Raw genomic sequence first — 12,918 nt, 5'->3', positions numbered from 1 at the left:
TTCAAGCTGTTCATACTCACCTGGGATCTGTCGAGACTTGGGTTTGAATCCCGACCCGGCTACAAACGGTCGTCCTGGTGTTTGGCAGACACGGTCCGAGACGTCGATCTATGCACCGTCCCTCAGATGGAGGTTAAACAGGTGTCTCGTCTGACAGCATCAGTTGGTGGACGTTAAAGATCCCACGGTGTCCTTCACGAAGATTGAGCGAGTTATTGCCGGTACCCTGAACGAATTACTAATCCCTGACCAAATTGTCATGCCAGCCTGAACTTGGTAAATGTGGCGAGTATGCCAATACCCCCAACATGAGCCGAGTCCATGTTCTGCGGGAGACTGAAAACAAGTTCTTTAACTCACGGAATCTTGATCATGATGATGATTGGGCCTTCAGTAATGATGGTTCTGCTTTAAGAATCATTCCTCCATTTCTCATCACATTTTCTCCCACCAACTCGGTGTATTCTTAAAAGTGAAACAAACATGACACTTGAAAAAAAAATTGTATTCCTCGATATGTTTATGATGGCATTTATAATTTACACCGATGGATTCAAAATAACTGCATTAAATGCAACTTCATATAATTTCTTAGTAATACCTTTGTCATCCACATTTGCCCATAAAATGCACACACACGTGACATTACATTACATATGCACCAATCATGGACCCACAGTGGTAAGATGTAGCTTCTCTATAAATTTCTCAGGTAATAAACGAAGTTTGCATTTTCTGAATTATTTCATATCAAGTGAAAAACTTTGATAACGATCAGATATAGTTTCTTTGAAGCTTGCTTCATTTTAACCCGGTGAATGAAAAACTATTTTTCACGTTGAATATATAACATAGTTCACTCCATTAAAGTTAATCGATCATTAATAAAATATTTTTACTCCAATGTCAATGAATAATTTTGGTATGTTTTTATTTTTTTTCTATATAAGTGGATCACGGAAGAGCGAGGTGATGGAGGTTATACACTGACCGTGGGGCAACAGTTGGACACAATAACCGAACAACGATTGGAATGAACAGGAAAAGAGATGCAAAAGGATTAGGAGGCAACATACAGCTATTTGATCTTCATTTCAACAATATTGATAGATAAAGGTGATATTGAAGCGCGGTGCTACGCGCGCTACTTGTATAACAAGGAGGAAGCGGACAACGCGGTAAGTTCAAGAGTCTTTATTATAAGAGCTCAACTGTAGCACTGGAGCGCTCCGGGCTGCGCGCCCGGTGTATATCCCGCGGCCACGCCTACCCCTCGGGCGTGGCCGCCGCCCACTTGGTGCGCGGAATGATGCCCTCACGCCAGTGAGCTTTCGTGTCCGCCACATGCGCCCCCCCAGAATTCCCGCGCACCTGGAGGGCCAGTTTGCGGGGCAAACGGATGACCCGGCCGAAGCGCCCTCTGGCGACTGGCGGCGTCCGGGGTGCAGGGATGCCAGCTGGGATGCCTCCGGCTGCACCCGGGATGGGTGCAGGACCGGGGGGCGGCGTGCCGGCGGGCCTGGGCGGTGCCGGGGGTCCGCCCGCAGGGGGGCGGCCCCGACGCGGGGGCCGAGCCACCGGCGGTGGGTGGTCCACGTCGAGGTGGGCCGGCTTGAGGCGATCCACCGAGACGCGGTCGGGAGTACCGCCGATGTCCAAGGTGAAATGTTTCACCCCGGTCTCCAGCACGCGGAAAGGCCCGTCGTACGGGGGCCGCAGTGGTGTCCGGTGGGCATCGTGCCGGATGAAGACGTACTCCGCGGTGCGAAGCTCCGGGGCGACGTACGTAGGCGGGTGCCCGTGGTGCAGCACCGGGGCGAACCTCCGGGCTGTCTCCTGCAGCGCGGAGCGCTCCTGCGCTGCGGACCATGGTGCTGTGGGGTCGGGGAGGAACTCGCCCGGCACCCACAGCAGTTGTCCGAAGACCAACTCCGCCGCGGATGCGCGCAGGTCGTCCTTGGGCGCCGTCCGGAGGCCCAGCAGGACCCAGGGGAGCCTGTCGACCCAGCCGCCGTCGCAGAGGGTGGCCCGGAGCGCGGCCTTCAACGAGCGGTGGAACGACTGGCACAGGCCGTTGGCCTGTGGGTGGTAGGCCGTGGTTCAGTGCAGTTGGACCCCGAGCCCCCGCGCGACCGCCCCCCAGAGCTCCGAGGTGAACTGGGGGCCGTGGTCGGACGAGATGTCCGAGGGGGCGCCGAACCGGGCGACCCAGGTGGCGATGAACGCCTGCGCGACGTCCGCCGCCTACGTCGCCGCCAAGGGCACGGCCTCCGACCACCGGGTGGTGCGGTCCACCATTGTCAGGACATGGGTGAAACCCCGCGAGGGGGGCAGAGGTCCCACCAGGTCCATGTGCACGTGGTCGAACCTACGTTCCGGCACCGTGAACGGGGCCAATGGGGCCTGGGTGTGCCGGTGCACCTTCGCGCGCTGGCACGCGAGGCACGTCCTGGTCCAGCCACGGACGGCCTTCCGGAGGCCATGCCAGACAAACTTGTCGGTGACCAACCTCTGGGAGGCCTTCGTGCCCGGGTGGGACAGGCCGTGGATGGCGTCAAAAACCTGGCACTGCCAGCCCGCGGGCACGATGGGGCGAGGCCGCCCGAGGGAGACGTCGCACAAGAGGGCCGTGTCCGCACCGTCGAACGGCACCTCGGTGACGCGGAGGCCCGTGTCGGCGGTCCGCAAGGCCTGGACGCCGGGGTCGGCGGCCTGGTCCGCCGCCATCCGGGCATAGTCGATGCCAAGGTGGACTGCGTGGGCGACGGACCGGGAAAGGCAATCCGCCACCGGGTTGTCCTTCCCCGCGACGTGCCGGATGTCCGTTGTATATTCGGACACGGCCGAGAGGTGACGCTGCTGCCGGGCCGACCATGGCTCGGTGACCTTGCCCATCGCGAAGACCAGTGGCTTGTGGTCGACAAAGGCCGTGAACGCACGGCCCTCAAGCAGATGGCGGAAGTGCCTGACCGCCAGGTGAAGCCCGAGCAACTCGCGGTCGAAGGTACTATAACGGCGTTCGGGCGGGCGAAGCTGCCGGCTGAAGAATGCCAGCGGTTGCCAAGCACCACGCACCCATTGCTCGTGCACCGTTCCCACCGCGTAGTCCGAGGCGTCGGTGGTGAGGGCGATCGGTGCATCGGGCGCCGGGTGCGCAAGCATGGTGGCGTTAGCCAAGGCGAGCTTCGCGCCCGCGAATGCCGCGTCCATCTGCTCGGTCCAGGTAACGTCACCTTTGCCCGGCTTGCCTCGGAGGGCCTCGTGCAAGGGGCGCAGGAGCTGGGCGATGCGGGGCAGGAACCGATGGTAAAGGTTTACCATGCCCAGGAACTCCTGGAGCCCCTTGATCGTGCGGGGGCGCGGAAACCCCTTCACCGCCTCCACCTTGGCCGGTAGGGGGACGGCCCCGTGCCTGGTGATGCGGTGCCCCAAAAAGTCGATGTCGGCGACGCCGAACCGGCACTTGGCGGGGTTCACGATGAGGCCATGCTGGCCCAGACGTTCGAAGAGCGTGCGGAGATGGTGTAGGTGCTCTTCGCGGGACGCGCTGGTGACGAGGATGTCGTCCAGGTAGACGTAGACGAAATCCAAGTTGCGCAAGACGCTGTCCATTAGTCGCTGGAACGCCTGAGCCGCATTCTTCAAACCGAAGGGCATCCGAAGAAATTCGAAAAGTCCGAATGGCGTGATGACCGCCGTCTTCGGGATGTCCTCCGGCCTGACGGGGACCTGATGGTAGCCGCGTATGAGGTCCACCTTCGAAAAGAAGGACATGCCCGCCAACCGGGCGGAGAAGTCCTGAATGTGGGGGACAGGGTAGCGGTCGGGGGTGGTGGCGTCGTTGAGGTGCCGGTAGTCCCCGCACGGTCGCCATCCCCCGCCGGGCTTTGGCACGATGTGAAGCGGCGACGCCCAAGCACTCTCGGAGCGCCGCACGATGCCGAGCCGCTCCAGCGTAGCGAACTCCGCTTTAGCTACCGCGAGCTTCGTCGGCTCGAGGCGGCATGCCCGGGCATAGACCGGTGGCCCGGCGGTGGGGATGTGGTGTTCCACCCCGTGCTTGACGGCCCCCGCCGAGAAGGTGGGCCGCGTGAGGGCCGGGAAACCGGCGAGGAGGCGGGTGAATTCGTTCGCTGCCGGAAGCGTACAGATGAACCTGGCCGGAACCGAACCGCTCAGCAAGCCGCTCGGCGAGCCGCTCGATGAGCTGCTCCGGGAGCTGCTCAACGAGGCGGGCAGCGCGCACGCGAGCGAGCTGAACGTCTCAGCCTGGACAAGCCTTCTGTGCTTTACGTCCACCAGCAGACCATTGGCACACAGGAAGTCCGCGCCGAGCAGTGCCATAGGCACGTCGGCAGTGACAAACGACCACCGGAAAACCTGCCCTCCGAACTGCAGAGAAAGGCAGCGTTTTCCGGACATGCGAATGGACGTACCGTTGGCAGCAAGCAGCGCGGGGCCCCGGCCCGCGGACTGCTTGTCGGACGTACCGGCGGGAACGACACTCACCTGCGCTCCCGTGTCGCACAGGTAACGGCGCCCGGATAAGGTGTCCGTGATGAAGAGTAGGCTGTTTGAACGGCCGGCGCTCAGTGCCACTACCGAGGGCCGACCCGGGCATTTCCCGACCTGCCGAATGAGCACGGCGGGCGACATTGCCGAGCCTCGTGGCCGAACTTGGCGTGGAAAAAACACCAGGTTGGCGGCGGAGGCCGCGGTTTTCCCGCAGCGGCGGTGGTGGGCGGGGCGTGGCGGCGGACACGAAGTGCGCATCAGCCTCGAGATCCACGAGGTGTGGTGCATCAGCATCAGGGTCAGCCCCGAGAGCCGCGACGGCCGCGCCAAAACTCGCCTGGGTGTCCAAAGCCGCGAATAACCTGTCGGCCTCGGCAGCGAGAGCTCGGGGTTCCGTCGTCGCAGAACCGGCCAACGCGAGGCGGACTCGTGCCGGCAGCTGGCGTCGAAATAACGCCCGGAATAGAGCGTTCGGGGTTTCGTCGCCCATCAACGACAGCATATGGTCCATGCGGACCGACGGTCGCGTGTCACTGAGCTCGGGGAGGTCCAGGAGGCGGTCGGCCCGAGCATCCACCGTGAGGCCGAACGTGGCGAGGAGGAGACGCTTGATCGCCTCGTACCTGCCGTCGGCCGGTGGGTTCCTCAGGACCGACATGACGCGGGCGGCCGTGCCGGGCCCGAGGAAGGCGACCACGTGGCAGTACCTGGTCTCGTCCACCGTGATGCCTCGAAGTCGGAACTGGGCTTCTGCCTGCAGGAACCAAACTTCGGCTTGAGCCTCCCAGAACTCGGGGAGTTTGATTTGGACCGCGTTGGTTGCCATTGCTGTGGCGGGTTCAGGTTGTCAGCGACGGCTGCCAGAACGTCGGAGGGTCACCAATGAAGCGCGGTGCTACGCGCGCTACTTGTATAACAAGGAGGAAGCGGACAACGCGGTAAGTTCAAGAATCTTTATTATAAGAGCTCAACTGTAGCACTGGAGCGCTCCGGGCTGTGCGCCCGGTGTATATCCCGCGGCCATGCCTACCCCTCGGGCGTGGCCGCCGCCCACTTGGTGCGCGGAATGATGCCCTCACGCCAGTGAACTTTCATGTCCGCCACAATATAATATAACAAATATCATGAAACATTTACATTTTGTAGTCCATTGTATAATTTAAATAAACATAAATGCAAATTTCGCATGTGGAAAAAGTAAATACACCCCTACATTTATCACTACTTCAAATACCTAAAATTAGAATCAGGTGCACCAGCTCAGGTGCAAATGATTAGAACATCGTTAGAGAGGATCTTGGAGGAGCCTGTCTTATTTAAACCTCAGACATTTCGTTTGGTTTGCTCGTTGTTGTTGAAGTGTGCGGCGTCACCATGCCTAGATCAAAAGAGCTCTCTGAGGCCTTCAGAAAGAAGGTTATAGATGCCTACGAGTCTGGGAAGGGATTTAAAAAGATCTCCAAACAATTTGAAATCAATCATTCGACTGTCCGGAAGATCATCTACAAGCGGAGAAGATTCCAAACAACTGCCAACTTGTTCAGGCCAGGCCGCCCCAGCAAGTTCAGCCCGAGAGCAGACCTCAAGATGCTGAAAGAAGTCTCTAAGAACCCCAGAATGTCATCACGGGACCTACAGGTAGCTCTTGCCACTGTTGATGTCAAAGTGCACGAGTCTACCATTAGAAAGAGGCTGCACAAATTTGATCTACATGGGAGGTGTGCCAGGAGGAAACCTTTGCTGTCCAGAAAGAACATCAGGGCAAGACTAAAGTTTGCCAAGGAACACCTAGGCAAAGACCAGCACTTCTGGAACAATGTGCTCTGGACAGATGAGTCAAACGTAGAGCTATTTGGCCACAGCACCAGAAGACATGTTCGGTGAAAACCAAAGACAGCATTTCATCACAAGAACCTGATACCAACTGTAAAGCATGGTGGTGGAAATATTATGGTTTGAGGCAGCTTTGCTGCATCAGGGCCTGGGCAGCTCACCATCATAGAATCCACGATGAATTCTTCATTGTACCAGAGGGTGCTTGAGGATAATGTGAGGCCATCTGTCGGAAAGTTGAAGCTCAACCGAAAGTGGACCTTGCAACATGACAATGACCCTAAACATACCAGTAAATCCACCAAGGAATAGCTGAAAAGAAAGAAATGGAGGGTTCTGGAATGGCCAAGTCAAAGCCCGGATCTAAATCCCATCGTGATGCTGTGGGGGGATTTGAAATGAGCTGTGCATGCAAGAAACCCCTCAAACATCGCACAGCTGAAAGAATTCTGCATGGAGGAGTGGGCAAAAATTTCTCCCAGTCGATGTCAGAGACTGGTAGACAGTTATAAGAAACACCTACTTGAGGTTGTTTCTGCCAAAGGGGGCAATACCACCTATTAGAGCCAAGGGTGTACTTACTTTTTCCACATGCGAAATTTGCATTTATGTTTATTTAAATTATACAATGGACTACAAAATGTAAATGTTTCATGATATTTGTTATATTATATCACCTTTATCTATCAATATTGTTGAAATGAGGATCAAATAGCTGTATGTTGAAATATGTTGTAAAAGTCAAAACTTTACATGGGGTGTACTTACTTTTTCACGTGACTGTAGATATAGATTTAATCGGGATTCTTGCTGAAGCTTTTGATGAACCGTTTGAAAATTTGGGAATAAACAAGACACCCGTGTTATCTTTATCCAGGTGCAAGTGAGTGTCAGAATCTCTTCCCATGTGCTGTTATCTATCCAACTTCCATCCCATGAACATACAATCCAATTTTATCCTTCTATTTATATATTTATCCACCGACCATTTATCCATTCATGGCATGCTATCTGATCCATTCCCGATTAATCCACCACCTTTACACTTTCCACCAAGGCATTTGTTCATCGACAATCCATTTATCGCTTGTCTGCATTATGATGTATCCACGCGTTGGGGAGAAGTTGAACAACTGATGCACTGATGTTAGTGCTTCCAGTGATTTGATGGATGTTTTTCTTGAAATCTCCATTTCGGTTTCCATTACAATCGGTGCGGATGAGCTGGAAAACCTGTTACTGAATTGGAAAATTTTCACTTTGTTTAATTATAAAAATGAAGAGTTGAATGAATAAAACATCTTTTAGTTTATTTATTTCTTTATTTATTTTTGTTGTTTCATGACCTTTGTATCAACTGTGATCAATGTATTTGAGGCAGCTTGTGGTTACAATGGTAGGGAGAATACCTTTTGTTAATCTGGTTTAGTTCAGGTGGGTACGGGGTGCTTTGGCGTGTCAGGCACATGATACCTGGAGATTACTGGCAGGCACGGGAAAGAGTCATTGAAAAGGGCAGGGCGGTGGAAACAGGACAGCAAGCTGGAAGTTAAATCGGGAGAGAAGTTGGGAGGGATGTGAGGATCGGCAGGGAGGGAGAGTCCAGATGTTCTACTACCGAGAGACGGCGCGGGTGGGGGGCTGGCGCCACCAGGGTCGAGGGGTCAGGCTGAAAACACGCGAGAGGAGCGGGGGTGGTGAGCTGGGACTTCGATGGAGGGGTGGCTGTGGGGGCTTGGGAAGGCAGCCAGCATTCCAGAGTGCCGGGCCTGCTGAAAACATCTGCCAGTGGGAAGCGGCGGGCGGCTTGGCTGCTTGCCGGACCCCTTTGGATGGACGCTGGAGACTATTGCTTAGGGTGTTGGGGCCTTTTATCTGCATTTCACATGAGCCTGTTCTGGCTGTTGTTTTTTTGCGGGGTTTTTTGAATAATTGTTGCTTATTGTTGCTTCTCACTTTGTCTGGTTCCTTTTTTATTTATGAGTTTTATTTTAATTGGTTTATATTTTCGATAACAAGAACATGACATGACCATTTGTGGGGAGGTTTAAAGGTCGAATATAAAATATCATTGATACATTTAACTGAAGCAGCATTTCCAGCATTGTGCAGGCCAAGAGCAGTCGCAATGGCCACATTCAGTCCACACTGCAAGGTATCTTGCATTTTGATGCACCACAGGTGGGCAATTTGATTCTCATCCGGAGGCACCATTGGGAAACTTTCTGTCCTGACTATATTAATTCTGGCTGCTTGGACAGCTGGGCCTTGGCATGGCCAATCTGGTATCTTCACGTTTCCCGTGCATATATCCTGAACTCTACACTTGTAACATAGTTTCACTTAACAATGGTATTCCCAATGGCAGTTTAAGACATCCTAAGTTTAACCTTTGATGCACCTTGAAGGACACGATAGTCTGGGCCTTAATGTAAAGATAGGAAAGTTGCATCTCTTTAATATGCAAGCCATTTGCTATTGCCGTGATGTTGTGCAGAGGCCTGAATTCTTGGAATATCACTTGGTGAAAGAACAACTCTTCGGCTCTCAAAAGCTCCACATGAATGATTTTGGCAGTTTGTGTCGTTAGGGCTGAGGTGATGCAGTTGGGGAGAGCCAGGGAGACTTTGAGCCTTTGGTTGTGGAGGAGGCTTTGCTCTGTATTATCTTCCACTGCTTGCCCAGCTTGGAATTTTGGCAACTTACCGGAGGGGCTGCCAATTAACGGGCGCCGTGCAGCCGAGCGCAGGAGCATGACAGCATGCGGGCGCCTGCACATGCAGGGCCCATGCTGCCTCAGCCTTCTGTGACCTGACTTATACACATGCCTATTGCCAGGTCATCCAGCCAACCAGCCCTGCCCAAGGCTAATGCCCAACATGTAGCACACAGTGCAAGGTTATCTTGGCATCTGGACACTTACTTCCGAGGCTGTCAAACTCATCTGCCATCTGCCAAGTTGGCACCGCGGTGTTGTCTCTATGGCAGTGCCTCTTCCTTCATTGTATAGAAACACTTACATTAAGGACATACACTGAGTACATTTTTTTATTGTGCTGAGAAGCTTGCCAGCACAGTAAGGAATTTTATTTTTTAGGAAAATGAGAATTTACCTTGCATCAACGTTATCCTGTTGGAAGCAAAGTTTAAATCGTTTTCAGTCGCATAAATTTGCAAAGAACTTGCAGTGTTTGTGAAGTTTTGTCAAGCCGATGAAGCACAGCACTATGTGAGAAATGAATACCTTAATCCTTTCCTTAAGCAGTATCGATGGACCTTTGCTAAATTGGGATTCACATGACGCTTGGTGAAACTCGTGGGCCGCATTCAACACTGTCTGCAAAAAGAGCCTATCTCCATATTATGTACGCAAAATGACAGAATATTTGATCTCTCCATATATATATATATATATACTGGTTTGACATGTATATGTTAAACTTCATAAGGATACATTGCTGTTTGTTGTGGTTGCTACTACTGGGGTATCCAGATATTACGTTTTTGGACCCCCCCCCCCCTCTCCCCCCTCCCCCTCCCAATTTTTCTCTTGCGATGCTCTGTGACGATGCCCTGCAACGCTGGACCAACCAACTCTGTGCATTATGTAATATATGGACAGCCCCATTACTATTTATCCCAGCCATGTTTCAGCCTCTGCCAAGGAGCATTGTTCCATTGTAGCTGATGGGGTGCCAAAGGCCCAACTCAGGGGATTGGCTTTGTAGAGCTGGTTTGGGCAGGAATTTGGAATTGGGCCAGGGTGTCGGTGACATTCACCTTCTCTTTATGAAAAACACCATCGGATATTTAACATCCACCAGCAACCAATGCTATCAGACTGGCCTCCATGTTAATGTACCATCCTATGTGCAGACGGCACACGTTGTGATGCATGACATACCTGCGAAGCACTAGTCTGATGGATTATGGTTAGGTCTAGAATCCAGATCCAGATCAGAACCCAGATCAGATAGCTCAAATGCAGTGTGCCACCTCCGCATCATCCTGTCGTATTGGGTGAGGTGCTCCATGAGGCGGCAGCCACAGCGGACACTACACCAGAGCAGCCATTGTAATGATTTAGACCTTTCCAGGGTTCAAACACAAACCCAGACATCATAGAAGGAAACATGCCATCACCTGTGCTATCATGCCTTCCTATAGTTAACTGTAAATTGATTGATTTCTGTAAACATTTCCCTCATAATTTGCCGAAAATTTGGATTCAGTCTCACGTGACATTGTCAACGTTCCTTAGCACAATTGCCAATCAGTGTGTCTGTGTGATGCGTTGCAGGAATGAAATGATGGAGAGAACACCACGGTCGCGGGATTCGCACAAACCAAGAGCTTAGCGCCGTGGAAAAGCCCCTGGCAGACACATGGCACTTTGTAACTCGAAGATGTGACTTACCTGAAGCAGGTAGCTTATATGGAGTATAAACATGCATTGTCTAAAAGCAAAGGTATTGTATGTAATTATTGGAAGTCATGCCGATGCTTTGAAGAGTTGCATGCGTCTATTCTGAACTGACAACACTGTCTGTAATAAATGTATTATACAAGTGTGGTTGTTTTTAATACAGCAGTGCGCACTTTCCCCCCCCCCCCCCCCCCCAAAACACGTTAAAAGCATCACTCCTCAACACAAAGGTTTCCGCAATGTGGAGACATTTTGATAAACTAACATGATAAAGGATAAATGACGGTACGGCCTTGTTGTACATGTAAAGTTTTACAAGGACCTTCTTACGGGCCAGCTACACGTGCTACGAGTATTTAGGAAGGACAGGAAAGAAGATGGGAATTCAACGAGGTAGGGATGGGAAGCATGGAGGGAATGTACAGGTATAAAGAGGTTTCGGATATAAAGGTGGGGTTGGAGGGTAAATTGAACATTGCACCTTTTAGATGGCTTCTTATTGCAAATTCTTGAAATTCTTCTGCTTCTCTTGAACTTGTAGGGCTCTTTGGTTGACCACATAGCAAAGTTGATCTGTTGTTCCAAATCTTCTCTTGGGAAAGCAGAGCCACTTGCAGTCTACAAGGCCTTTGTCCATAGCTCAATGGAATACTGCTCTCTGCTATGGCTGGTGCCCCAGCATCACATAGGTCTCTCATGGATTTTGTGGATTCTAAAACTCAAAATATGTTGGAATCTCTATTGATGAACACCATGCCAAGGTCTGTTGCTCTTACATCGCAGGCAGGTCATTGGTCTCTCGGCTTTCTCCCATACATCCTTCAGTATTGGTCTTTCTGCTTTCTCCGTCCTCCAATCCTCCCCTAGCAACTCCAGGATGCATGCGGTCTCCTCAGAACCCCCTCCTGGTTGAACTTCCAAAATCCAGGTTAACTTTGCACCTGAACTCTTTCATTCTTCGCTTTTCCCATCTACCAAACCACCTTCCAGAGGCTGTTCTGTTTCAGTCTTCCCTCCAGGCCTTCAAGCAAGCAGCGCATCGCCATCTCGTGTCATCCCCAATTTTGACCAATGATCTTTATTACCCCCATTTACCTTTCCCAACCCAACAATCTTACTTTCTAATTTCAGTATTTCCTCCCGTTCTCAGCCTCGTCTTTTCCTGTTTGTTCATTCTTTTGATGTTTCTACCATGGTCAGTTTGACCTTGCTCTTCCATAAGCCTCGCCCCTGTCAACAAAACAAATCGATAAAGCGATCATGATAAGTGTGGATGCGATTCCTGGTCGCCATTGCATTCCAGGTGGAAACGGAGGTAGCTCATTAACTCAAATTGAAACATGGATTTCCACTTTCATTCTCATGGCTTGTCCTCCATCTCACTTCAGTGCCATTAGGAATTATTCTCACACAGCTGGAGAGCTGAAATGTCTTGTTTTTCATCCACATGTAGCCTTTTAAGTGCCAGGATATGCAGAAGCTATTCATATAGATGAAAATTAGCCTTTTATGTTGTCAGAGCCGAGCATAATTATAAGGAAACTTTAAAAAAAAGTTTTTGGGGGATAAAAGTGAGTGTCTGGGAATCTTATTCGCCCTGAAGCAACTGCTACTGAAATGTTAAAATGCCACATCATTGCTTTACTATGGAACTCTTCTTAAAACCAAACAAATCGTGAAATTTGAGGATGGGAAAGTGTTGACAATAAGCAGTATGGGAAGAAAAGACCCTGCAAACTTTGACATAAGAAGTGTGATTTAGCATCTGATGTGACATCCACATCCCGTTTAATTAATTAATCTTCCCAAGGTGTATTTGTTGAACTTGCTGCATTTAATTAAGTTTATAGATATTTTTTTCTTAGTACACGATATGGACAAAATGTGGTCGAAAGGTTTTTCTTTAAAGTATTCTTCTTTTGTATGCAGCGCAATGCTGCGGGGCAGCACCATGGCTGACGGTGCAGCTCTGCTGCTGATGCGATGCCATCTTCTGGTTAGCTTAGGAATTTGTAATTTGTTCAGGCTGCCGGTGATAGCCTGCCTACCCTTTGTGAAAGACACCATGGAATCTTTAACATGGGACACCATGTTAACGTTAGCCTAGGCGCGGCACACACATGGATCGATCCCTCTGTGTTTGA

The 12,918-nt window shown here is 51.4% G+C and overlaps 1 protein-coding gene across 1 annotated transcript in view; it reads left to right on the top strand.

Moving 5' to 3' along the window:
* Positions 1–10,918, top strand: part of ATOH8 (atonal bHLH transcription factor 8) — a 61,914-nt gene extending 50,996 nt beyond the window's left edge. Inside the window, exon 3 of the mRNA XM_068112867.2 lies at positions 10,649–10,918. Within this exon, the coding sequence (XP_067968968.2) occupies positions 10,649–10,654 (6 nt within the window). The 3' untranslated portion in view covers positions 10,655–10,918. The remainder of the gene's footprint in view (positions 1–10,648) is intronic.
* The last annotated feature ends 2,000 nt before the right edge of the window (positions 10,919–12,918 follow it).

Source organism: Myxine glutinosa, chromosome 4, assembly GCF_964187855.1.
Source record: "Myxine glutinosa chromosome 4, kmMyxGlut1.1, whole genome shotgun sequence".
Classification (NCBI taxonomy): domain Eukaryota; kingdom Metazoa; phylum Chordata; class Myxini; order Myxiniformes; family Myxinidae; genus Myxine; species Myxine glutinosa.
The sequence above is the reverse complement of the archived record's forward strand: the minus strand, read 5'-3'. Positions and strand labels throughout refer to the sequence as shown.